Genomic DNA, 27305 nt, shown 5'->3' on the forward strand with positions numbered 1-27305 from the left:
TATCTCTCTCTGTCTCTCAAAAATAAATACAAAACATAAAAATTTTAAAAGAAAGGAAATGGAAACCATACCAGCAGTTTGCATTTGCGGGATGTGAAACCACCGGGATGATCTCCCCCTTCCCTCCGCCTGGCTTCCCCAAGGTAGCTTCTTCTCAGCCTTCAGATGTTAGTCCACACCTCCCTCCCACAAGGAAGCTTGCCCTGACCACCCTGAACCAGGCCTGGTCCCCCTTCACGTGTTTCCATGGCACCCCGTGTGTGGTATACATCTCCTCTAGAATCCATCACTTCTTCCTGTGACTGTCCAGCGTCTGTCTACCTGGCCACATCCTGTGCCTTTCGGAGACAGGGTGTTGTTGCTGCATCTAAAAGTATGACCTAGGAGGAACAGGGAGAATATTTAGTCTCCAAGGGGTCTTTGCAACATTTTTTATAGTAGTAAGTGGGCATAAAGTTAGCATTTTGAAAATACTTTGGTGGAAGCCATGGGGAAGCAAGATCTTGAGACACATGGAGAAGGTGGTCAGAGGGTGACACCATTTTTAAGCACGCTCCCCACAGCACAAAGGACAACACACTATCCCCACCCCACTGAACCCTGCCTCCAGGAGTCACTAGGCGTACTTCCTCAATAAATATCTGAGTGAAGAGGCAAATAGGAATGTGAGATCTGATAGCATCTCACATCATTAAGGAACTTCGAAATGGGGGTGAGGTGTGATCTGTCTTATGTTTCCTGAAGTGGTCCTTGAAGAACATCAAGAACTTCAGCCAAATGTGAGAAAATACTCTAAAGATTAGGACTGCCCAAAGTGAGATGGACCGTTTGATCAAATGGCTGGTAACGAACAGGACCCAGGCAGAGACCAGGCCTATCTGGTGAGCTACTGTTAAGTGACTGTTTAAACACCAGATAAGGGATTAGATTAGAAAAACTCAAAGTATCTTTCCAATATTGATATACTGTTATCCTAGGATTAAAATCCATATATCCCCCACTCAAACATAAACTCCATAAAGGCATGAATTATTAAGTGTTTATTGGTGTATCTTTTTGTACTTAGGACAGTGCCTGGCACATAGTAGCTATTTAATAAATATGATTGAGGAGGAGCACCTGGGTGGCTCAGTTGGGTGAATGTCTGACTTTGGTTCAGGTCATGATCTCACAGTTTGCGGGTTCGAGCCCTGCGTCAGGCTCTGTGCTGACAGCTCGGAGCCTGGAGCCTGCTTTGGACTCTGTGTCTCCCTCTCTCTCTCTGCCCCTCTCCTGCTCATGCTCTGTCTCTCTGTGTCTCTCTCTCTCAAAAAAATTTAAATATGGTTGAGGAAAATGAGTTATATCAGTAGACGTCAAATTCAAAAATATATTTCTGGCATGGAGTAGGTTCTAAACAAATGTGTATTTCATTGACAGCAATCAGGCAGGCCGGAAATTTTAAAAAGGCTAAAATTTGGCAGTATGCCACGCAGTAAAACCTGATGGTCAACATTCTGACTAAGCATGGAAATCAAACTGCTATCCCCTTTTCAGACCAGAGATTATGGAGTCAAGTATAAAATTGCAGGAGTGCCGGGGTGGCTCAGTTGGTTGGCCTTCCAGCCTTGGCTCAGATCGTGATCAAACGGTTTGTGGGTTCGAGCCCCATGTTGGGCTCTGTGCTGACAGTACAGATCCCAGAGCCTGCTTAGAATTCTCTCTCTTTCTCTCTGTCTCTCTGCCCCGCCCCTGCTCATGCTTTCTCTCTCCAAATAAATAAATTTTTTAAATAATTTGGAAAAAAATTGTACCAGCCAGGGGACCTAGCAGGAAACTGAGGTCACTCAGCTGTTCAAGTGGAGATTCTAACGAAGGGGTTTTACTTCATTACCGGCCGTGGGGCCAAGGGAGCCAGCGAGAAGCACCAGCAGGCAGCCTATCAGTGTTCTTGGAGACGGCACACAGGGACCCCCAGGGGACAAAGGAGCCCAGTGAGAGCCAGAACCTGGAGGCTGGACTGCCGCTGATGTGGCCACTGCTAAACTCCAGGCCCCTAATCAGCCAGGGAGTGGGGAGAACTGCCCCCCATTCCCTCTTCTCCTCCATTGCAATATTAGCGCTTCCTATTAGCCAACCCCGGCTTTAAGTAGGGGGGAGGGGGTGCAGAGCAGGGCAGAAAAAGATCGGGGGTGTGGAGCTGTCAACACGGGGGGAAGGACTATCATGTAAGTTAATTTTGTTCTTCTACTTTGATTCCACAAATAATACATATTCATCAAAGAAAATGTAGAGACTAAATCAGTGGGTATTGAGGGGTCTGCCCCATAATCCCGCCTCTCAACTGCCAGTAGGAATATGTTGGCTGTTTCTCCATTTTTTTCTGTTTTTCTCTCATAGGCTTGCATAGGTTTCAAAATTTCTATTCAGAATAAACCAAAGTGAATTGGGTTACACTTGTTTCTTGGCCTAATTAAGGTTAAACCTGTAGCCTCACAGAGCGCTCTGTTTCCCTTCCTTTGTTCTCGCAACATAAACAAGTTACTTCATGTATCTCTGTGGGAACTGGGAAGCAGGCAAGTGTTTAGACTCACGAAAACTTCCAGCACATTTGGCTCTCGGCTTGGTTACCAAGTAATTAAATATAAGATGAAAGACGAGACCAGTGGAGCTCGCTCTTCAAGACTGCAAGGGGAACGAGAGTCACAAGCTTGATTTTACCGTCAACGTAAAGTTACTATCCAATTTTAATATTAGTTCAAGGGCAGCTTGAAAATAGGAGGAGAGGCAGTTTAGGAAAATGGAGCAGATGCTTATCTATAGTTTCTTGTTACAGTTGATTCCTCACACTCGTCACACTTATCTTTCATTATCTGATGCTTGTCCCATCCCACGAGGCAGGAATGTCCAGAAGGCAAAGCCAAGGTCCATTCACTGAACCCAGCACAGCGCCTGCCTGGCATTGACTAGGTCCCCAGCGAGTGGGGGTGGGGGGTTGGGGGGGGGTGCTTGGTGCTGTTGAAGTAGAGAAAAGGTGTGAAGGGAAAAGAAAGGTCAGCAGGGTTTTGCTGTGTGTGCACCAAAGCGCTAACAGGCAAAGATCAGTACACACGGTAACAGATGGTTGTTCAAGACCATTGTAATAACATACATCTCACTCAGCAGCCTTCTTTAGTTTAAAAAAAAAAAATCCTGGAAAGTAATAAATCATCTCAACTCCTTGAGAGAAGACTAAGTTCTCCTTTCCTAGAATGGGATGTGTCCTTGGCCTTTTATGCATTTCTGCCTGAATGGGATTGACCTGGTGACTTGGTGCAGGAGGCCGCATGAATAGCCCAGCCCAGCCCACTTCAGTTCTAGAAATTAGATAGCGTCTCCTGCAATAAATCCCTTTGCTCTGACCGGTTAAGCGCTCAGTCACTGTAACATTGAAGGTAGCCTTGGGGTTGGGGGAGGAGGTGGATAGTGGCCACCCTCAAGGGTGGCAGTTACCATGGGGAAGATTCAGAACTGGTTCAGAAGAGAGTCATAGCTGCTCTGGGCAGCCTGTCTGTGTCTCCACCACAAGCTTCAGTCCCCACTTCTGCTGCTCCCTGAACCTACCATAGCGCCATAGAGTCTACGGGATAGGGCCTCAGCTGGTGAGATCGACCTGGCCATGTCCCTCCCTGTCACTCCATGGCCTTGCAGCTGTGGGGGGAAAGGCTGGCTGGCGGCGGGGGGTGGCGGGGGGGGGGGTTGTCTCTCTTTGCCAGCATGTCTGCACGCTCACATGAAGGTTATGAACCTCCACGGTCGTTACCCTGAAATGACAACAGATCCTTGTTTTAATTGTTATTTTGGAAAATAGTGCTGCAGGATATCAACAGAGCATCCAAGCCCTTTCTACAAGTTCAAATACATTTTTTTAAAGAGGGTTTTCAAAAGTATAGAGTGTGTTGGATGCCTTTCGTTATGAATGGATTAGATGTGTGTGTTATCTCCCGGAGGAAAAAATGTGTCTGGAAACATACTGCATTCTTAGAGGGATAATTAGTCCATTGTGCTGAGCACAGAGTCCTCCCGTGGTGTCCTCAGAGTTGGGACTGATCTCGTATTGAAAGCAAGAGACTATTTGTAACATATTGCTTGCTTGATATCTAAAAATTGTTCAGTTCAGAAATAACTAAGACTTGATTTCATCGTTTCTGGACAGTAAAGACCAAAATAGCCTAATAAAAAAAAAAAAACTGAAACAGAGCTAATGATTGTCATAGATTCAGAGAAATGAGTCCATAGTGGAACACTCCAGAAACAGCAGGATTTTAGGAGATCTCATTTGGCTTTCATGGCAGACGGGAAGTATGACAGAGACCTTAAAGCATGACTCGATCGCAAGGTAGGGGTGGACTGTGAGAAAGCGTGGGGAAAGGGGGCGTTGTGTGTTTCTTTTCTAAAATTCTTATGACCACGACTCGATACTGACATTTCAGTACAGTAGGGGGTGAGGAATTATGTTTTCAGTCCGATGATTTGAGCACTGGAAACCATTTATTATTTATAGTTTGGTTTCTATTCTTAATGTTCAGTGTTCCAGGACTAACCAAAAAAATAATACTTTCATTTAATTTCTCTTCTACGTAAGTGCTTCTGACTGTTTTAGATCTATATCTTTTGTTGAGAGCAAATGCTTTTGAAATTTGTGAAGACAAACTCACGATTAAAATTATTTCACTTTGAAAACCGTCTTTTAGAAAGAAAAAACCAGATTAGTTTCTGTGTTTGTTTAACAAAGTGTATAGTTTGGTTTGTATAACCATAGTAAGGCAGAATTTATGGCTAGTGACATTTTCTGGGTTTAGAGTGGACTGTCTGGAAGAGCGTATATAGATTTTTAATAAACACCTGCAATGCAGAAGCGTGTTAGCACGTCACATCTCACTTTCAGGAGGAAGGTCAGGGTGTCCTCCTAAGGGACATCAGTGGGGATGCGGTAGCTCTTGGCAGGCCACTGGCTTGAATGTTTATCGTATTTACTCTGTGGCATGCACTTGGAAAAATGTAATATTCTGCCTTTTTCTTTCAAAGAAAAAAGGTCTAATGGGCTACAAAAAAAAAAGTTAAGAATGTTTTGTCAGTGTCCTGTGCTTTAGAAAATGGTTGCTTTCACCAATTTGGGAAATGTGTTCCAATGGCAAGCTCTTAAATCATCAAACAGGCTCCCCTCCTCCCCAAGCATTTAAATGGTTACATTCTGTGTATAAAATATTGCTTGTGTTTTGAAGCACCTTTGTATCTGAAAATGTAAGACTGTATTCTAAATCTGCTTTATCCGGCATTGGTTTTATGAAGCAGAATCTTCCCTTGCATTCAAAACACGGTGTGCGTGCCTTTGGGCTCCTTCCTTTCTCCAGGACATTCCTTCACCCTTTGTTGCCCAGCTTCTTGGAGCCGTTGCCTGGCCGCAGTGTCACAGAGTATCACAATTAGGTCAGAGCTGTGAAGTCCCTAGAACTGTACTCTGCTCTCTGTGCCTCCCGCCTCAGGCTTCCCAGCCCTCCCAGACGGTCCCCTTCCGGCCTCCTTCCTAAAAGACCTGTACGGTTCCTTGGAAGGACACGGACGCGCACAGGCTAATTCACACCATGGTAGCAGTGACTTCATAAGCCGTCCCGAGGGAGATCAGAGTGTTCACTGACAACTTTTAGCTTAAACCAAAAAGACCTGGTTTCTCACAGTGGAGGTGCAGGCCCTATGGCAGATTTCTGGGAAAGGATGTTTTCAAATAGCGGGGCTTTCTGGTCCTCCTCCAGTTAGGCCACAAGGCAGGGCTGCACTTGGCTTGCTAGCCGGTCAGTGCCTGCTGGCTGTAGACCTGTCTTATGGGAACTGGTCTTCCACCCCTGGGTCCTCAGCCCCAGCGGGGATACTGCTACTAGCCCCTGTCCTTCCTAATTGTGTAACCACTGCTGCAAGCGAATTAATAAGAGCCACTTTCCAGTAAGAGTACCTCTTTCGCCTAACAAGGCATAAACGTGCAGTTTATCGCCTGTCACTTACAAAGAGATGATACCGGCAAAAATTCTACAGGAGGAAGCCGCAAGGATGCTGGGGTTTGTGCCTTTTACATGTCTGGGGATTTATTTTGCTGCATGCACTGAGGTCCAGCAGGGCAAGAGCTGGGGCCAGCCCACGTCATCCCTGTGTGGGACACGAGATGGGAAGAACTGGAAAGCAAAGCGGGACACAGAGAGGCCTTGAGAAAACACGGAGGCACATGGAGGCTCCTCTGCTCTCAGCTGTGAAAGAGCCTTGAATGCTGCTCCAGGAATGTTCCTTTCCTCTCCCTTTTCTCTTCCTCTCTGCTCTCAGGTCCCTGGGCCTAATGCTTTGTTCATCTGTTGATTCGCTTAGCAAACACTTAGCAAAAGAGAGTGTGTGTGTGTGTGTGTGTGTGTGTGTGTGTGTGTGTGTGTGTGTTCCCTGCCCTGAAAAAGCTAGACTTGTTTTTAAAGTTAGATTTTAAAAGACTAGATTTGAAAGCCTACGAACTATCCGTGTCTGCAGGTGTGAGAGAGAATGGTTCCGGTTACTTGCAAGAATCAGGAAAGGTCTTTACTTAGTAAAACAGGAATCACAGGTGAACTAACAAATGACTAACCCATGGGACCAAATACGCCCTGTGCTGTCACTTCAAAGCTGCCCTACATGTCAGGTCACCTGGTTAATACAGAAGTTTACAGACTGCCCAGCATCCGCACCAGACACAGCCTTGCTGTAACATACACAGCATCTCTGAGAAATGGCTTTTTAAAAATGTTTCTTGGCGAAAAAACAAACAACAACAACAAAAAAAAAAACAAAAAAACCCCCCAAAATCCAAGTGCAATAACGCTTTAGTGGTAACTCGTGATGTGAAGATATGGACCCAAAACAAATGAGTCAGGAGAAAGCCAGGAGCCTCCATATATACATCCAGCTAAGAATTTGGATTTTTGCCTCTTCCGCATGAAGATCAAATCTACAGTATCGGAAGATTCCCAGCTCTATAAGCTGATAGTCCAAGGTAGAAGCGAGACCACTAGAAAATAATGAAATCAGAGACCACGTGATACTCTAAGTGTAATAAAGAGCCACTTAACAAACGTAAGGGGCAGGGGGCTCGAGTTGCTATGGAAGATTTGGTGGAGCTTTTAAGATTTGAACTGACTCTTAGCTAAGCAGAAACAGAGGTCTTGGGCAAGGGTCCAGGGGACGTTATTTGAGGGGCAAGAGAGATCACTGTGGACGTCAGCATGGAGGATTGAGAGAGTCCCCACAGCCCCAGGGAGGACCCTTCCTCACAAACTGCCTTTTCTGCATCTGTGACTTGGTGATTTCCATCAAACTCTGGTGAATTTTGGGGGAGAGAAACCATTCTAGGAGTTGTCTTCTGAACTGACTGATCGATTTCCATCAAGATGGCTTACTTAGGTGGCCTTACTTAGGTCCTGCCTTATTTGAAAGGAAATCGGCATTAAAACAAATTACCCTATTATGTTGTTAGTTTAAAATCACTTAATAGGTCTGATAGAAAAAGCTGTATTAAAGATGATCGGCTCGTATTATTTCCATGACCACAAATGAATACTTTAAATGGAACTTCTATTTAAAGGATTTGATCTTTTGAAATAGTGTAGATTTCCATGTCTGTACGTAGACATAATCCATAATTTGAGTTTTAGCTCTATGGTGCAGTCCTATCAGTTTTCAATAACATTTCATACTTCTGAAGACCCTTCATCTAAAGAACTCAGTATCTTTTTCAAACGTTTGGGTCTTTTTATAAAACATATAGCATTTAAAAAATTTTTTTAATGTTTTATTTTTGAGAGAGAGAGAGAGACAGCGTGATCAGGGGAGGGTCAGAGAGAGAGGGAGACACAGAATTCGAAGACAGGCCCCAGGCTGTGAGCTGTCAGCACAGAGTCCGACGCGGGGCTCGAACCCACGAACGGTGAGATCATGACATGAGCTGAAGCTGGACACTTAACTGACTGAGCCACCCACGTGCCCCACATATAGCATTTTAAGAAGGATAGATGGTCTTCTGGGAATCAAAATCCATAATAATTTGAAGTTCTCTTGTACTAAAGTGTTGGAATTTGATCATCCCCACTTGTGCTCTGTCACTCAAAAAATAGACATTAAAAAATATTTAAAAATCCATCTAAAGAAAAACAAAATGTAAACTCAAAGGCATTTCTAGATAATTCTTTTTTTTCTAAATTTTTTTTTAACATTTATTGATTTTTGAGAGACAGAGACAGATCATGAGCAGGGGAGGGGCAGAGAGAGAGGAGACACAGAATCTGAAGCAGGCTCCAGGATCTGAGCTGTCAGCACAGAGCCAAGGAGGGGCTCGAACCCGCAAACTGTGAGATCATGACCTGAGCCGAAGTTGGACGCTTAACCGACTGAGCCACCCAGGCACCCCAAAGCAGTTGTTGTTTTTTTTAATAAAGCTTAACTATATTCATGTTTTACTCTGCCCACTTAAAACTGTATTTAATATCTTGTTAAAGGAAAGGAAGCGTCCAAACTTCCTCCAACTGAGTTATTCACTGCCACCTGCAAACGTCACTTTAAAACTTGTATTAAAGTTGTGTCCACTTACTTTGAAACACACTTATAATTTCAAAGAAGTGAACTTGAAAATATCAGAGCCCCAAAGATCTTGATTCTTTTGTGGAATTTAATGAGAACAGTGGCCAGAGCCAGGAAGGTAAAGCCCAGGCAGCTTTAGGCGAGTGTGGGTTGTATTTGATGTTCACAAAAGAATGGCTGCGGCAGGGTGTTGCTCAGCGAAGTGTGCATTTTCAAGTTACCCACAGTGGTGTCTATTGTCCTGTTTCTCAATTGAATGATGTCATGTTTCATTTAAGGCTCTTAGTGATGCTGAAGCCTGTGGTCTGCACACTAGGGGGAAAAAGGCAGTGAGAAAGTTGCAAATCAGGTTTTTGTAAAGCCTTTGTGTGTTGGGTTTTGAGAGATAAAAGCTGACTCATGCAATATTTCTGCGGAAGGAGCTGCACGGACTAGTAAAGGCTTCTTGTTTTACCTGACTGAGCTCCCGGTGAGGTCACTGCATCAGCTGAAGGCAGACGATGCGGCTTAGCTTGGGGAAGGGCACAGGCAGGTGCTAACGAGAATGTGTCCACCGATGGCCTCTTGGAACAGCGGGAAACCGTCCACTTAGGTGAGAAACTGTCACGGGGAGTTTGGGGGGAGGGGGGAGTGCTTCACGTTGCTGTGCGGGGACAGCAGCTTGCTGGGATAGATTACAGCTGCTCTGTTATAAATGAGATGTATGGAAAAAAGTTATCCAACAATGGAATTAGTCTGGAAGGTGATTCTTTTCTGGGGTTTTTTTTCCTCCGTCTGAACTGCAGTGTCTTAAATGGTTTGTGCCTTGTTTTGGTTTGGTTTGATCTTTCCTTAAAGTTAGGTTGAAATATCTAGAGAGCTGATGTTTGTGATTCTGGGGAGAAAACTGGACTCCCAGGTTGTCCTGTATTGAATGCTCAGTATTTTAATGTGCTTTCTTTCTGAGGTTCCTTGCCGGCTGAGGAGGGGAGGAAAATAAACGTTTACAAGTTTCACGCTTAGCAACTCTAGTGGTGAGATTTAGTCTGAGTCTAGAGGGAACCAAAGTTGACTAAGTAAATGCAATTTCCATTTTGCGTTATTTGTTGGTAAGAAATACCTTTGTTAGGAGGAATACAAGTGGGGAGAAGGAGGCATGCAGTGCCTTCAACAATGTTGCACATTGGATTCTGATTTTATTTTGTTTTATTATTAGTTTGATTCAGTGATAGTAATATATTTGAAAGAAGATATTCAGCCTTCTTTTTCATTGAGAAACATAAAAATCAATTACTTTAATATAAAATATTTATTTGACACAAACTGAGGTGGTAGTCTTAATGTTTTTACATAACTTTTCAGATTGTAAAAGTAATATACATATGGAGGAAAGTGATATTTACGGATAAATATCAAAGGAAAAATCCTCCAATCTCCTACTTGGTAAAACCAGCGTTAATATTTTATTATATACCCTTTTAATCTTCTAATGTGGATAATAAATAAGTCGCATTTTAAATTAAAAACTAGGCTCATATTGTATTCATATTTATGACCATTTTCTACACCCTTAAGAATTTGAAAGGACATGACATTTAATAGTTTAATACCTTCTAGATGGATATATTTACTCAGAACTCTGTTGTTGACACTGAATTCTCTTCCTCTTTTTCTCTAAGAAAATGTTGAGTGTACTTTGTGGATGGATTTGTTTACTCAGAGGGCTATTGTTAGTCCCTTGAATCTCTCTTCTTCCTCCTCCTCCCTCCCCCCCTCCTGCACCCAGAAAATGTTATTTAGCCCAATGCCTCCCTTTCAACTGTGCAGAGATGTTTTAGGACCTGAGTGTGTTCAATACAGATAGAGCCTTAATAATGGTAGCTAGTTACTGCCCTGAAATTGATATTTCCATCAGAGTGAAGCTCAAGCATAGATTATTATTTAATCTAAATTAAAAGTAGAAACTTTTAGACTTTGGCAGAGTCAGTGACTTACAGTTCATCAGCCAAGACCTGACATTAGTAGGATCTAGAAGAAAATTGCTATTTTGCAGTTACTGCTTATGCTGTGATTCCAGCTAGGAAGGGCCTTGCTGTTTACTTCAGGGTTGGACTCCCATCCCAAAGGGTGGATGAGACTGGGGAAATCATGTAGTCCAGCCACCTAACTTACACGTGAGGAAACCTGAAACCTAAAGATTATAGTACAGACCTTGATGGTACGGAGCCAGGGCAGAAATGCAAATCCTCCAACCAAAAGAGAAAGTGTTATATCATAACCTAAGTTCTGGCTGGTCCCCTGAGTTCTTTCTATACACACAGTTGGGTACATAGTCATTCCTTCGCACCCACATACTCTATGTAGACCCTTTTGGCACATTGGAATTGTGTGCTTTATGCAGGGAGCTTATGTTTAAGTCTGTTTCCTGTTCTCTAAGATCCTTTTCTGCCTTCATGTTCTATGAATCTATAACCAAGTGTAAGGAATCAGACTAGAAATCGGAAATCATCATCTCTGATTCACAGTTCAACTTTGAACATTCTGTTAATTTTTTTCACATATGAAATTTTAAGAAGTAATGACACATGTGAATGAATGTTGAGGCTTTATTTGTTTTGCATTTTGCTTTTTAAGGGTAATTTTGATGCAAGGTTAGCCCAGTGGCATATTAAGGTAAAGCTAGTCTGTTGTAATAGAGACTGTTCAGGTTATCTCCTGCTGTGTAACAAATCATCCCAAAGCCTCGTGGTGGCTTGGAACAACAACCATCATTTGTAATCTCTCATGGAGTCAGGAATTCGGGTTCTGAATCAGGGACTTGTGAAGCTGCAGTCAGACATTAATGGGGCTGGGGTCACCTCCAAGGCTCCTCACTCACAGAGCTGGTACCGTGGCTGGAAACACAGAAACAGAAGGTACTGGAACCGCTAGGCTCCCTTAAGCATCTCTCTCCCTGCCAGTGTGGGCTTAGCACACATTTTCTCCAGCCTGTCAGCTTCAGGGTAACCACTTTTCTATATGGCGGCTCAGGGCATATCCAGACCTGGTTTTAGTGCAAAGCTCTTTCTACCCTCATGTTCTACCATATTCCAGAGCCCGGGTGTCAAGTTCCTGGTTCAGGCAAGGTCCCTGCCACATCTGGGTTCTAGGAGAAAGGGAAAGAATGTGGAGGAATGATAAATGTTTAAGAAATGGACCCCAGAGGGGCACTTCTCAATTCCGCTGGTGAGGAGACTGAAGTTGACCTTCACGCTGTTAGGTATGGTGGGAAGGTTGGGAAGTGTACTCAACAGAAAGTCTGTAAACCAAAGAAGGGCGTGGATTTTGGTGGATTACTGACAGTCCCTTCTCAAAGTGATAGTGTAGTTTAGCCCCACCCCATAATCTCCTTCATCTCCCACAGCAAATCACCACAATAAAAGCAGATCTGCAAGGTAAAAACAGCTGCATTTGAATAAAAACAAAACAAAACAAACAAAAAACCTTAACCAAAACTGGCATGCTTGTGCCCTTGAATGTAGAAATTCTAGAGTCACCACTGAGCTGGGGCACTTGAGTAGCTGCATTAACTGTCAACTGTAGTCCCTTCCTTTCCATTGACTGGCTTAGGGCTCCACTGGTAAATTAGGATCCGACTTTACAGCTTGCGAGAATCTCTGTTTTTGTTTTCTCTTTCAACCTATAGCCTCTTGTTTGAACCAGAGCATTTTTGCAAAACATCTATTCCCATTCATGATCTTCTTGTACAAATACTTACCTGCTTCTTCAGTGGTAACACAGTTTGTTAAAGTACGTATTTTGGAAAATTTTTTAATTTCGAGAAAAGGTTCACAGATTGTCCGGAGCTCCTCCACACCGTCGATCCAGCTTCCCCGGGTGTTAGCATCTTGCACGTGGGTCAAAACTAAGAAATTAACATGGTAGTATGATTTTTTAAACTTCTTTATTACCAAAGAGCTGCAAATAAGTATGACAGTCACGTTACCTGGATTGCATACTCTGAGCATTAAGGAACACGTGGAACGTCAGTTTTGCTGTTCATGCAAGAATCACATTGGTATTTTAGAAGAACCAAGAGGCAGAAACTCGCGTTGCTATCTGATGGCTTTTATCTATTGAGCTAGCAACCATTCAGAGATGTCCAGGGGAGAAGGATTCTCCTCAAATACCTCGTGTTGTCTTTGAAAGATGTAAATGTGTATTCCTTATAACTTGGACTCTGAAAAGTTTTCATTTGTTTTGTTTATATACAGCTTCGAGGCTCTACCTAAGACTGGCTCTGTATGACTTTGAGGGCTGAATGAGTAACTTCTTGCTTATACTTAGTGTCTCTGTTGATTTCCCCTTTTTGAGAAATTCACAGGCGGTATAATAAGGAGCTACATCATCTTAGTTACTCGTTGGTCTTGAGCCTAACACATTCTCTTGATTTCCTTGACCGTCCTGCCAAGGAACTCAGCCTAGATGTTTGAAGTCTGGAACAGCAATGAGTGGAACTTGGAAATCCTGATCACGCTTCGGCCCCCACCATGCATAGGGTTGTGCTTTGCCTTGTACATCTCCCCTGGGGGGTTGTGACTAGGAGTGGTCGACCCCATCAGAGCCCCCCTCTATCATGTAAACAGGGTCCCAGGAAGCCTGGGCTCCACTTGCGGTGGAAAGTTCTGCCTCAACCCTAAATCAGCCTGAGCAAGTTAGAGCCAAGAAGTGCTGCTTTGGATTCTGGCAGGGACGTTCCAAAAGAGAACATTTAAAACAATGGAGGTTTGAAGAGCAAACAAAGAAAAGCCAAGGAATTAAAAGCTAATTCACTAGAAACAATTAGAGACTTGTCATGATGTCAAGTGTGTGAGAGTGTATCTACATGGAACTGTGAGGGCTATTTTTTTTTCTTTTTTTTTTTTTTGAGGACGGCACAAGAAGAAATATTTTATGTTGATGGTTTTGAGGTTGAAAGGACTTGGGGCTATAAGCATCATTAGGACTCCAGGGTGCCTGGGTGGCTCAGTGAGTTAAGAGTCAGAGTGTTGATTTCAGCCCAGGTCATGGTCTCACGGTTCATGAGTTTGAGCCCCACATCGGGCTCTGTGCTGATAGTGTGGAGCCTGCTTGGGATTCTCCCTCTCTTTCTGCTTCTCCCCTGCTCGTGCAAGTGCGCACACACACACACACACACACACACTCTCTCTCTCTCTCTCTCTCTCTCTCTCTCTCTCTCTCTCAAAATAATACACTTAAAAATAAAAAGAAATGCTTGATCTCTATATTAAAAAAAAAAGACTCCAAGGTCTTCAAAAGGTTCCTCCACCACCACTACCTCCCGGAGTATCAAGGGTCAGATGAACCAAGACCCTCCAGGCAGAACCAGCTTATTTTAGAATATTTGTGGTCAAAAGACCCGCTGACACAGGCCATCAGCAATGCAGGCAGGTTCTCAGAAGGTGCTATATAATAGCCCAGTGTTTGGGGTCTGCTATGAAGGAAGAGAGGTTATGACAAAGAAAACAAAGCAGCACATTAGCCAGATGTTAATACAACCTGTCAGCGTGTCTCTCTCAAGGCAGGCGGAGGAAGAGGCTTTCTTGCTCCACAGCTTTGTATCTGGCTGTTTCCGTTTATCATGGGAGATCAGCTACCCAGCATCCAGTGCACAGTGACTGTCCTACAGCCGCTTTTCTTAACTTGTAACAATATGGTGTATGAACGAACAGAGGGGGAAAAAGACAACCTTGGAATTATATGCACCTCTCCATTCACTATTATTGAATAAAGACTGAAAAAGAGGTAAATTTACATCTCACAGAGCAATTGCATGATCTAGAAGACTTTCAGATTCGTATTGTCAAATGAAAATATAATACAAACCGCATATATGATTTGTAATTTTCTCATAGCAACACTAAGAATGGCAAAAGGAAAGCAGTGAAAATAATTTTAAAAAGATATTTTATCTAACCCATTATTCCCCAATATTATTTCACCATGCAATTAATGTAAAAATTATTAGTGCAGTATTTAGTACTTTTTTGTTTCATTCTAAGTCTTCGAAGTCTGGTGTATCTTTTGTACTTATAACACATCTCCGTTTGGAGCGGCTGCATCCAAGTGGTCAGTAGCCACATGTGGTTGCGGTGTTGAACAGTCAGCTCTGGATATAAATATCGGTAATTGGTTTGCTGTATTAGGAAGAAGAGGCCAGACAGGGTGGAAATTTTAAATTATTTTGAGGGAGGTGAGAACAAGACTAGGCAGTTTTTATGAGGTCCATTTCCTTATGTACAAAAACTGTAATTATCTTCTAAGCAATGAATCAACTTAAAAATGTTATCCATTAGTAAATGTAGTCTCATATTATATGCCATTATATGACCTAGCACTAAGAGTTTCACTTCTGTCATTGATAATTTTGGAAGGTGTTTAATTTGAGGTAGTATGCTTGGTTAAATACTATCGATACCAAATATCTCAAATATTCTGTTTTTTTTAATGTTTTTTTAAATTTATTTTTGAGAGAGACACACACACAGCATGATCAGGGGAGGGTCAGAGAGAGAGGGAGACACAGAATCAGAAGACATGCTCCAGGCTCTGAGCTAGCTGTCAGCACAGAGCCTGACACGGGGCTCGAACCCACAAACCGTGAGATCATGACCTGAACCGAAGTCAGATGCTTAACCGATTGAGCAACCCAGGTGCCCCTTAAATATTCTATTTTAGAAGAGTCTGGCTGGCAGTCTGAAGGAAAGGCTGGCCCGGTGGCCTAGAATACATAGCCTGGCATTAGAATATATGAGGCCTTAACTGGAACAGGACCCAATTCATGCTGCATCCATAGGGTGCCTACATGTTAGGTTAAGTGTCCAACTTCAGCCCAGGTCATGGTCTCACGGCTCATGTTCCACATCGGGCTCTGTGCTGACAGCTCAGAGCCTGGAACCTATTTCAGATTCTGTGTCTCCCTCTCCCTCTGCCTCTCTCCTACTTGCGCAAGGTCTCTCTGTCTCTCAAAAATAAATAATAAACATTAAAAAAAAAAAGATGTATCCATGAAGGTACGTGTTGACCTGAGTTTCCCATCCCACTCTCTCCTGTCTTTGAAAGTGTAAAAGTCATTATCATCCCTAGCAGCCCAGCATGGACTCTCTGAAACATCTGGCCATTTTTGTTCCCCTTGAATTCCTCCATCCCAATATTGGCTGGCTAACTTGGCGTCAAAGTAAGTAAAGAAATGAATCTCTATTGTGTTCATTTCACCAATCCTGATAATGGATATTTGCCAAGAGTTACAGAACTGTCAAATGTAGTTTTCTATACTGGAAGGAGGGTGTGTCCAGTTATGGAGACTAGGTTCTGGACCTTTCCAGATGCCCCAGCTTACATGTACAGTAAACCCAGCTTATTTTTCATATGGAATCATTGCTGCCTCATTGGGCCCTTGGGCCCTTAAAGACTAATCATATACTATCACCCAAGGGACACAGGAGTGCTGATGCATAGGGAACATGTACCCCAAGGTTTTTATAACAGCAATTTCAACAATAGCCAAAACATGGAAGGAGCCTAAATGTCCATCACCTGACGAATGGATCAAGATGTGGTTTACATACACAATGGAGTACTACGTGGCAATGAGAAAGAATGAAATCCTGCCATTTGCAGCGACGTGGATGGAACTGGAGGGTATTATGCTGAGTGAAATAAGTCAGTTAGAGAAAGACAGATACCATATGTTTTCACTCATATGTGGGACAGGAGAAACTTAACAGAAGACCTTGGGGGAGGGGAAGGGGGAAAAAAGGTTACAGAGAGGAAGGGAGGCAAACCACAAGAGACTCTTAAATACAGAGAACAAAATGAGGGTGGATGAGGGGTGGGGAAGAGGGGAAAGTGGGTGATGGGCATTGAGGAGGGCACTTGCTGGGATGAGCACTGGGTGTTGTATGGAAACCAATTTGACAATAAATTATATTTGTTAAAAAAGAAAAATAAATAAATAAATTTTAAAAAATAAAAAAAAGAATAATCACATACTGTACTTCCCAAGTTAGTACCCATTTCTGAAAGTGAGATCAACCTCATGGTTATGATTATGGTTGATCATAGGACTGTAATGGCTGCCATCATAAAGGGAAGAAAGCCTTGCTGCGTCTGCTTCTAACTTCCCAAGACGTTATTAGCACCAGTCCCAGATGTGGGCAAGCGCCCTTTGCTGCAAGCACACCTAAATGCCTGGCTGATTCTTGGATTTTTGCCACACTCAAGTTGGATCAGGCTTTTTAGGGCAAGTGCATTTTAACTACTATAACCAATCCACATTTTATAGGCCATAAAGTTGTTACAGAACAAGCAGAAAGAATATTGCAAAAGCTTTAAAAATTTGTGGCTGGCTTACACCATGTGGTAGTGGTTATGCTGATAAATTACTCATTTCCTACACATTTCTTACCATTCCTTCTTGTTGACCCAATTTAGTTCTCTTATTTTATATTTATACTTATAATATTTGCATGATACGTCGGCACTGATATTTGCCGTAAACATGAACTAAGAAAAACTTGAGCTATTGAAGGATACTTGATGGGATTCTTTATATTCTGGAAATATTGCTACCAGCTGTTTGGCAATCTTTATGATAGAGTCAAACAAAATTCATGTTCCTTTGGAAAAATGATCATTAATCTCTATTCTTCTTATTAATGTATGTGTGTTTTGTTATAACAGTCTAAACCTAGGCTGCACTCTTATGTTTTCTAACAAAACCCGTAAACGTGGATCCTGGTGGTAAGATCACCTGCCAGAAGGAAGCAAATGTCTTCATTCAGCAGGCTGTTTATGGCAAGGTATATTGTTCGGTAAACTCAGGAACTCATTAGGGGAAAACAGTGTTGGTCCTGTCTCCCTGCAAAGAAAGGGGTTTGGACTTTGTGTGTTTCACCAAAATATCTTCTGTGAGTTTCATTTTCACGTAGGGCTTCAAGATTTAAATGCTATGTTCTTTTCTTAAAAAAAATTTTTTTTAATGTTTTTTATTTATTTTTGAGAGACAGAGAGAGACAGCGTGAGCAGGGGAGGGTCAGAGAGAGAGGGAGACACAAAATATGAAACAGGCTCCAGGCTCTGAGCTGTCGGCACAGAGCCCGATGCGGGGCTCGAACCCATGAACCGTGAGATCATGACCTGAGCCGAAGTCAGACACTTAACTGACTGAGCCACCCAGGCGCCCCGCTATGTTCTCTTCTTAATGTCATCTCCTGAACATTAACAGCCCCATTTCTTTAAAAATACATAATTTTTCTCATAACTGAGTTTCTATGTTACTTAATCGTATATTTACACTGCCGTGTTATCTAACTTTAGGGGGGGAGTGTTGTATAGTTAATCAAATATACTCTGTCATCGCATAACTTCATATACACCCCAAATGGAATGTCAACTTTCAAGTAGAGATTGAAAAAAATGTTGTGTTGAGATACGAAATTTGAAAGAAGGTATGGGTCTTAATATTATGGTGTTCCTTGCCCAGTATTAGAAAATGCTTGTCCACACATTTTTTCTTTCATGCTGTATCAAGTAAACTGTAAAATTGTCAGCATCTGTTAAATCGTGGTGAGTGCGGGAAGGTGTCTTAAACTGTTGTGGAATTAGAGTGCAATACTGAAAATGTAGAACAGGGTTTCATAAAATTCCATAAGAATTCCATAAAACACACCATGAAGGTGTGTTTTAAGTACGTAAGATTGCCTCGTGGTGCTTGTAAACGCTATAGAGCCCTTTTGCCCTGACCGCTGAGCCTTTAATTTAGTAAATCTGGACGAATCCGCGTGTGTGAGTCATTCCAGGTGATCCCACTTTGAGGCAGCGGCTGCAGCGCTCCTCTTTCCTGTGTGCGCCAGTGGCATTGGCATCTTGTTCAAGTGCAGACTGAAGTTCAGGAGGTCGGGGGTAGTGCCCGAGACTCTGCATTTCTCACCTGCGCCCAGGGGATGCTTTAGGAACTCCACGTTTGCAACTCAGCCCATCAAGGGTGCCTTTACATTTCCTTCTATAAGGAACTCACCACCTTTTTGCTTTGGACCGTATATACCTTTGGGCTGGGCTTTACCCTCCTTTAAACCTTGTTTGATACCATTTTAAAATACTTGCTCACCTTGGTTTTTTTTCTTTCTTTTGTTCTTTCTTTCTCCAACGACTGTAGATGTGCACCAGTTACGTCTTGAAGTGTCATCAGCTGTAACAGACATCCCAGATCCCCAGACCAAAGCCAGGCATCCCCGCTCCCAGGAACTGAAGGCCATGGAGCTCTCTGATGGTGACCGCCCCGTCAGCTTCGGCTCCACGTCGTCCTCCGCCTCTTCCAGGGACAGCCATGGTTCCTTCGGCAGCAGAATGACCTTAGTTTCAAACAGCCACTTGGGCTTGTTTCACCAAGACAAGGAAGCCGGGGCCATAAAGCTGGAGCTGATTCCGGCCAGGCCGCTCTCCAGCAGCGAGCTGCAGAGGGACAGCCCCGCTGGGCCGCAGGACGCAGACGGGGGCGGCGAAAGGCAGCCCCTGGCCCAGCGCAGAATGGAGTCCAGCGGGGCCGCCCAGCCGGGTGCAGGGTCGGCCACCAGCCCCAAGCTCCTCTATGTGGATAGAGTTGTTCAGGAAATTCTGGAGACTGAAAGGACTTATGTGCAAGACTTAAAAAGCATTGTGGAGGTAAGGCGAACGTTTTCGTTCAGTTTTGTGCTTTTGAAGTTTGTCACGCGGGAGAAAGATGCTTGCACAGGAAAGAGCAAAGCCAGGTGTCAGGGATGCGTTGTCTCCCAAGACGCAGAAGTAGGGTGCGTTGAAGCAGATCCTAACTTAAGAGGAACCCTGAGGCCTCACTCGTTGTGTTAAAATCCTCTTGATAATTTGCATTGACGCACTAATGATGTGTGAGCAGCAAGACTGATGGGACCAGTGTATCCGCTGCCAGTTCCTTATGGTAAGCGCTCCTGCACCAAAGGGCTCCAAGTGCATTACAGGTGCCGGAGCATGCCTTCAGGTGTCCTGACCTGCAGCCGTCAGGTGTCCTGACTCGGTCTGTCAGGCTATCTGCGCCTGAATCACAGTTGTCTACGGGTGTCGGGGAGCTTCCCAGGCAGGACTGATCCCTGTGTCCCGCCTCCAGAGACTGTGATTTCACGGGCCTGGGGTAGGGCCCATGCAGTCGGATTGTGGAAGATCCCCAAGAGATTCAGGCGACCTTGGGAGCCTCTGTTCGATGCTGTTTTCTGTTGGTTGCTGTTGGTTGGTGTTTTGGGGAAGGTGGTGGAAGGAAGAGAAAGAATGTGGGCTTTATCTTGTCTCATTTACTTTCGGTTCACTTTTATTGTAAACACGTTTGCGTAAGTTCATTAACTCCATGTGCATTGAGCTCAGCTTTATGGGCCAGACCATGTACTCTGGAAATTGCATTATTAATCGACTTGGATTTATAGATAGGTTTTTTTCTTTTCTAATTTTTTTTTTAATGTTCATTTTTGAGAGAGGGAGAGAGAGCAGGAGAGGGGCAAAGAGGGAGAGAGAGAATCTGGACGCAGGCTCTGCACCATCAGTGCAGAACCCGACGTGGGGCTCGAACTCATGAATCGTGAGATCATGACCTCAGCCGAAGTCAAACGCTTAGCCAACTGAGCCACCCAGGTGCCCTGACTTATAGATAGGTGTTTGAGGATAAAGTAAAAATTACAAGAGCAGCTCAGATGTTAACTCACTGTCGGTTGATGATGAAAAATATTAGTATTTCAAAGGCAAATTTATGTTATGAAGCTGTACCCACTTTGCTGCCTAGTAACATACCAAGTTCTTTCCTTTGCTAGTGCCCACTTCCTGTTTCAGACTTTTAATCTAAAATGTTTTGGAGTCTAGTAGAATATTTGCTGATGAGCACATTCTGCCCCAAATACATGTGTTCTTAGAGCTTTAGAAGAAAATTCTGAGGCATAATTGTGTGTTGAGTTCCATAAATGACAGAACCAGACACTGTCCACTAAAAATAGTAATGACATAACTTCCCGGTAAAAATAGAAAAATCAATTGATGCTCAACCAAAACAATATGTGATCCCAAATGTAGATGACACCAGGCCAATTTTCTTTTTAATTTCAGCAATGATGTCATTTGTACTTGAGAAGAAATACCTGTGAAATTGCCAAAAATCTTGCAACCTCTCGGGAAGGTTGTGGCCGTTGAAGCTTTCTTTGGGCTGTCCTTTTCCTTTTCCTTCTTGGAAATCTTTCCACCTGATCAAAATTCACGCACCAAAAAAGAAGCCAGTGGTCACTGAACTGGTGTTCCAAGGACACTGTTGTTTTTTTCTGAGACTGGGTATTAAACCTTAGTGAGAGGAATTAGGTAAGATCTGAACAAGAAGACACTGATGAAGACCGAATACTTTTTTCTTTTTCTTTGTTCTTTTTTAATGTTTGCTTATTTTTGAGAGAGAGAGAAACAGAACACGAGCAGGGGAGGGGCAGAGAGAGGGAGACAGAATCCAAAGCAAGTTGCAGGCTCTGAACTGTCAGCACAGAGCCTGACTCGGGGCTCAAACTCATGAAACACAAGATCATGACCTGAGCCAAAGTCAGACGCTTAACTGACTGAGCCACCCAGGCGACCCTGGAATATTTTTTTCTAAGAAAGTTTCAGTAAAAGTTCTATTCCAAGCTGCCCGGATGTTCTTGCCCTTTTTTTTTTTTTTTTTTTTTTTTTAGTTTGTGAGTTAACTATGTTTTACACTGGGCTTTTGGTGGAATTTTTTCAATAAAGATCCAGATAGTAAATAATAGGCTTTCTGGGCCCTAAGGTCTCACAACTGCTATCGATCAAAGGCATAGGCACTATGTCAATGAATGGGTTTGGATTTTCCAGAAAAACTTTAGAGCCAGGCTTGACCCAGGGGCCATCATTTGCCAACCCCTCTTTGAGGCTCTGAACTTGTGCCTGAGTTTCATTAGCTCTAAAATGAGACTAATAAATCATACCCACCACACAGTTTCAGTAGAAGAATGAGAAAATACATGAATGTGGTAAGCAATCAATGAAAAGGGGCCTGGCATCCTCAAGGGCCACCTCCAACTTTGCTGGGTGAGTGTGGTCACCTTTGAACTGTTCTGTGTCTTACCTGAAGTCTCTGACAAAAAGAAACAGGCCGGTCCGTTTGCTACAGCAGAAATTTAATGAGGGGAAAAAACCCTTTAAGCGGTGATTCCAGCATTCGTGTTTTTAATGCAATTGGATTATTTCTAATGAATCCACCGAAAATCTGAGGTGACCCATGATTAGGGAAGGGGAAAGGTGCCGAAGGAGGCTGGGAGGAAGGGCATTTGGGGAAGAAAGGTGCCAGACATCGTGGGAGGCACCCAAGCAGGAAGAAGTAAATGATGCTTAGTTCCAGAATTCACCTGAATGCTTTCACTTCTGTGCCCTTTTCACCCGGAAACGGCCAGACCCTCTTTAGATGAGGGCCTCCTTGTCACAGCCCGCTCTTCACCTCTTTTTGGTAGGTGACTCCCTGTTTCTCGAAATCACAGTTTTCACATTGCGGTTTGACAGAATGGTTAAACTCATTTTGTCTTGTTCTTTCCTTGATGAAGAAGAACCCATTATTTTTCCACGTGCAGCAACCCTGCCCAACAGGCAGCGAAAATGGTATTCTTTCAAAATACAAAGCGTCCGTCTGTTTTCCTTGATCCGTTTCTATCTTACTGTTATAATTCTGTGGCTGACTTCTCTAATATCCTCAACTTTGCACATGCAAAATTTTAGAATGGGAGAAGGGCTCCTCATTAACCACCTGCTCGAACACGTTCTCACCACACTAAGAGGCGAAGCTTGTGATTTGGTTCCCTCTAAGCAAGAATTATTTCTGGGGGGGAAAAACTCTAAACATTTGTAGAGATACTGGTCCATCACTATCAACCAGGCAGGAGTGCCTTCCGGACTTTCTGGACACTGCTTTACCGATTCCCATCTAAGGCGTGTGCTTCGCCGGCCATCCCCAGTGGCTTCATCATTTCCCCCTGTAAGCAGCACATTGTCTCTGTATCCCACGTTCATATAATCATCCTCACAGGTCGGTCTTTGATTTGTTTTAGGAATTTCAGAAATGGAAACATTTTTGTGAAAGACCACTGATACGTACATAGATTTCAGAGACATTAACACAGGGACACCTGGCTGGCTCAGTCTGGGGAGCATGCAACTCTTGATCTTGGGGTTGTGAGTTCACGCCCCACCTTGGGTGTAGAGGTTGTTTAAAATATATAATCTTGGGTGCCTGGGTGCTTCAGTCAGTTAAGTGTCTGACTTCAGCCTCGGTCAGGATCTTGTGGTTCATGAGTTCAAGTTCCACGTCAGAGCCTGGACCCTGTTTCAGATTCTGTATCTCCCCTTCTCTCTCCGCCCCTCCCCCACTCATGCTCTGTTTCTTTTTCTGTCTCTCAAGAATAAACATTTAAAATAAATAAAAATAAAATCTTAGAGAGAGACATCAACTCAATGTACTTTGATCTGTTCAGCCTGGTCCCCAATATTCTCAGAGTAGTCAGGAGAAGAGATCCTTCCAACCTTATTTACGTGCAAGAGAATTCCCGGATGTTGGTCACACATTGCAAAGATTATATGCCTTTCTTTCCCCTATGTAGAGAGATTGTATTAATCCCAAATATATTTTTCCTTTCCCATGCCAGTTAGAAATCCATTTCTGAATTCCCAATTGCTTCCTGAAATGTTTAAAAATATTATTGCTCTTATTCCCATTGTTGTTAATTTCTAGCATTCCTGCCCAGAGTCTTCGTTCTGAGTCCCCTGACCTGCCCTCCCCATCTCGGCTACCCCATCCTCTGCTTCTTTGCCCGACATCCTAGTCATCTAATTTTGTACACTTGACATTTGAGAGAGAGAAAAAGGGAAAGAAAGAGAGGTGAGATCTGACTCAAAGAACAACGGAGCTGTTCTTTCTATTTCTGTGTATGGCTCCTAATAGCATTCACAGGTGAAATGAGGTAGTAAGAAAGCAAGGTTTAAAAGTTAAAAGTAAAATAGCCAATGATATAATTTGTGGAGAGATAGAAATCCGTAGTTGGAAAAAGAGACAATAAGGGTCTCTCGTTCATGTTTAATGGAAGCTTACAGTGACTGGGAAGGGGCTCCCATAGGTAGGGTTGCTTTAATCTTCCTAAATGATCTATTAAAAAGCCTTTGAAAGTCTCATAAGATTTGTTTCCAGATACAGTTTATGGCCCATTTTAACCTTTCAGGAAAGTTTTTAAATAGTTCATAGTGCTATATAATGCTGTCCAATTAGAAGTTAACTGCCTACCACAAAATGTCATCTTTGAACTATCAGAGATGCTACATAATATCATCTTTGGGGACATTGAGGACATACGTATTTCGTGGAAAAAATGAGTGAAATATTGAGTGTAACATCAGTCTGTTTTGTTCTATCATATTCTTGAGAGCTAAATTTTTTCTCAAGCACCTTTGCCCACTGTGTTAAAAAGCTAAGAAGTGTGAATCACACCCTTAATGTTTAAGACTTAAAGAGCCAAAGCCTTACGCGAAGCTTTGTCGAGAGCGTTCAGCATTGTTCAAAAGCTGGAGCTGAACAGGGATTAGAATGTTGATCTCCGACCTCCCGGCTCTTGTGTTTATCAGTCTACAGGGTTTCTTTGTTTAGCGTGTGATCGTGTGGACAGTGTCAGGGTAGGTGGAGGAGAGGAGGATGCTTTTCACATGCTTGGTGACGGGAGCAACGTTGAAAGATGTTCTGCCCAATACCATGGCTTAGGAAGGAGATTTAGTACTGGAGGCACCACTTTATTTGGAAGCGATAACCTTCTTACACTTAGGAAGCAAGCCTTCTCAAATCTGTGCAGAGGGAGTGCGGGGAGAGTGAGAAGGAAGGAATGAATGAAAGAGGGAGGCAGGAAGGCAGGAAAGGAAGGAAAGAAGGAAGGAAACCTGTTGAGCCGGCCTGGGGAGTGTGTGGCGCCTGTCCACCATGTACTCTGTCTAGAGACTTGGCTTAGAGACGTAGACTCAGGTAGAATGGAGTCTGAGGTAGCTTTTGTCCCGGGCCACCCCATTCCTCAGGTCAACGCCATCCATTTAGCTGTGGTTTCTGATGAAGTCTGGCTTCCTATGGATCCTATTGGAGAAACAAGACTGTGGGGAGAGGGCAGTTTGTGGCTCGGCCGCTCCCTTTTCCTTGGCCATGAAAACAGGATTCTGTGCAGGCATTCCCTGGGCCAGCCGGAACTGCTTAGGACACTGGAGAAGAGAGAGAGGTTTGGAACCAAGAGAGAAGGCTATTGAGAAGAGGTGAATTGTCATGGCTTTTCTTACCTTTTTATTTGCAGATGTCCTCACTGAGTACTTTCCCTCTAGTTTAAATAACATTTATTATACCGACAGTTTTTATGAGGTCGTGTGAAGTTTTCTCAGTACTGGGGGAAATGCGCGTTCAAGGCTGGAGTGTAGGACTTGGCAGGAATTGTTTTTAATGAAGACTTGTTATGTGGGTAGATTTCATCAGGAACTCCCACTGTGGGATTTGGCACAGTTTAATGTACGTTTTCTTTTACGTGGCATTGGAGTACTTTTATTTGAATATCTCTATTTGTTTCTCCCTCCAAGGCCTTTTATCTTAATGGGTGAATGAGATCTTTCTTAAACCCATTTAAGATCTATGATAATTTAGAAGCAAACCTGTTAAATAGTTTTCTGCTTGTGTAGAAGCTATTCCACAAATAGCACATATCTGATCAGTGTATATATATTCCCCCCGAATCTCACTTGGACTCATTTCCATAGCTCCTTGTGATTGTTGTTGTGTTGTTATTGTTGTCCTCCTGTCCCCTGCTGCCCTACCCTATCTCCTTCTCTCTTCTGCCTCCTTCTTCTCTTTTGCCCCTTCCACAATGACAACAAATTAGAAGGTGGGAACACAGTGATTTTATTTCTGCTCCTTTTTTGTAACTGAAGTGTAATTGACCTACAGTATTCTGTTTCATGTGTACAACACAGTGAGTTGGCATTTGTGTATATTGTGACCTGATCCCCACAGTAAGGGCATCACACAAAGTTAATACAATATTATTGACTGGATTCCTTGTGCTGTCCATTACATCCTCACCAACTTCCTTATTTTGTACTGGCAAGTGTGTGTGCCTCTCAACCCCCTTCACCCATTTCGCCCCCCACCCTGAACCCCATTCCCCCTGGCAACCACCGCTCTGTTCTCTGTACCTGTGAGTCTTAGTTCAATTTAGTTTTGTTTTGTGTTTTAGCTTCCACTTACAAAAGTGAAATCATGTTGTATTTGTCTTCCTCTGACAGACTTATTTCACTTAACATAATCCCCTCAAGGTCCACAAATGGCAAGATCTCATTCTCTTTTATGGCTGAATAGTATTTCATTGTGTATACATACCACTTCTTTATCCATTCATTTATCAGTTGTGGTTCGGCTGTTTCCATATCTAGGCTACTGTAAATAATGCTGCAATGAACATGGTGCAGGCATCTTCTCGAATTTGTGTCTTCATTTTCTTTGGATAGACACTCATAAGTGGGATTGCTGGGTATAGGGTAGTTCTATTTTTAATTTTTTGAGGAAACTCCATACTGTTTTCCACAGTGGCTGCACCAGTTTGCACTCCCATTGTGTATGAGGGCTCCCCTGTAGCCACACCTTTGCCAACACTTGTTATTTCTTGGCTTTTTGAGACTAGCCATTCTGACATGTGTGAGGTCCTATCTCATTGAGGTTAGGTTTGCATTTCCCTGATGATTAATGATGTTGACCATCTTTTCATGTGCCTATTGGCCATCTGTATGTCTTCTTTGAAAAATATCTATTCAGAGCCTCTGCCCACTTTTTTTTTTATCATATTGTTTGGCTTTGTGTTATTGAGTTGTATGAGTTCCTTATATATTTAGATATTAACCCCTTATTAGATAGATCATTTGAAAATATTGGTGCCATTCAGTATGTTGCCTTTTCAATTTGTTAATGGTTTCTTTTCTTTCCAGAAGCTTTTTTGGTTTGATGTAGTTCCATTTGGTTTTGTTTTGTTGTTGTTGTTGTTTTTATTTTATTTTTTTGCTTTTGTTGCCCTTATCTGAAGGGACAGATCCAAAAAAAAAAAACATTACTAAGACTGATTCCAAGTTGCTTATCTCTTGGGTTTTCTTCTAGGTCTTACATTCAGGTTTTAATCCATTTTGAGCTCATTGCTGTATATGGTGTAAGAAAATGGTCTAGTTTCATTCTTTTGCCTGTGGTTATCTGCTGTTCCCCACAGTGTCTGTTGGAGAGACTGTCTTTTCCCCTTTTATATATTCTTGCTTCCTTTTTTGTAAATTAATTAAGCATGTATACATAGGTTTTGTTTCTGGGCTCTGTATTCTGTTCCCCAGAACTGTGTGTCTGTTTTGATTATCATACCCTACTGTTTTGATTATAGTCACTTTGTTGTATGGTTTGATATCAGGCCTAGTGATACCTCTGGCTTGCATTCTTCCTTCTTTTTCCCTATCCTGATGAGTTTGCCCTTTTTGAATGTGCCGTCGATTAGTGATCAGTCAGAAGGTATTAACAGTGAAAATGTTCAAGGTGGACAGCATTTAGTAAAAGCAAAGTGAGCAAAAGTTTGCAGAGTTTCTATATAAAAGTAGCCTTTGGC

At 42.9% G+C, this 27305-nt stretch overlaps 1 protein-coding gene across 1 annotated transcript in view; it reads left to right on the top strand.

The window, feature by feature from the left end:
• PLEKHG1 (pleckstrin homology and RhoGEF domain containing G1) overlaps window positions 1-27305 on the top strand; it is a 181028-nt gene that overhangs the window by 67147 nt on the left and 86576 nt on the right. The window contains exon 3 of the mRNA XM_029945021.1: window positions 18779-19284. Within this exon, the coding sequence (XP_029800881.1) occupies window positions 18877-19284 (408 nt within the window). The 5' untranslated portion in view covers window positions 18779-18876. The remainder of the gene's footprint in view (window positions 1-18778; window positions 19285-27305) is intronic.

Source organism: Suricata suricatta, chromosome 7 (genome assembly GCF_006229205.1).
Source record: "Suricata suricatta isolate VVHF042 chromosome 7, meerkat_22Aug2017_6uvM2_HiC, whole genome shotgun sequence".
Lineage (NCBI taxonomy): Eukaryota > Metazoa > Chordata > Mammalia > Carnivora > Herpestidae > Suricata > Suricata suricatta.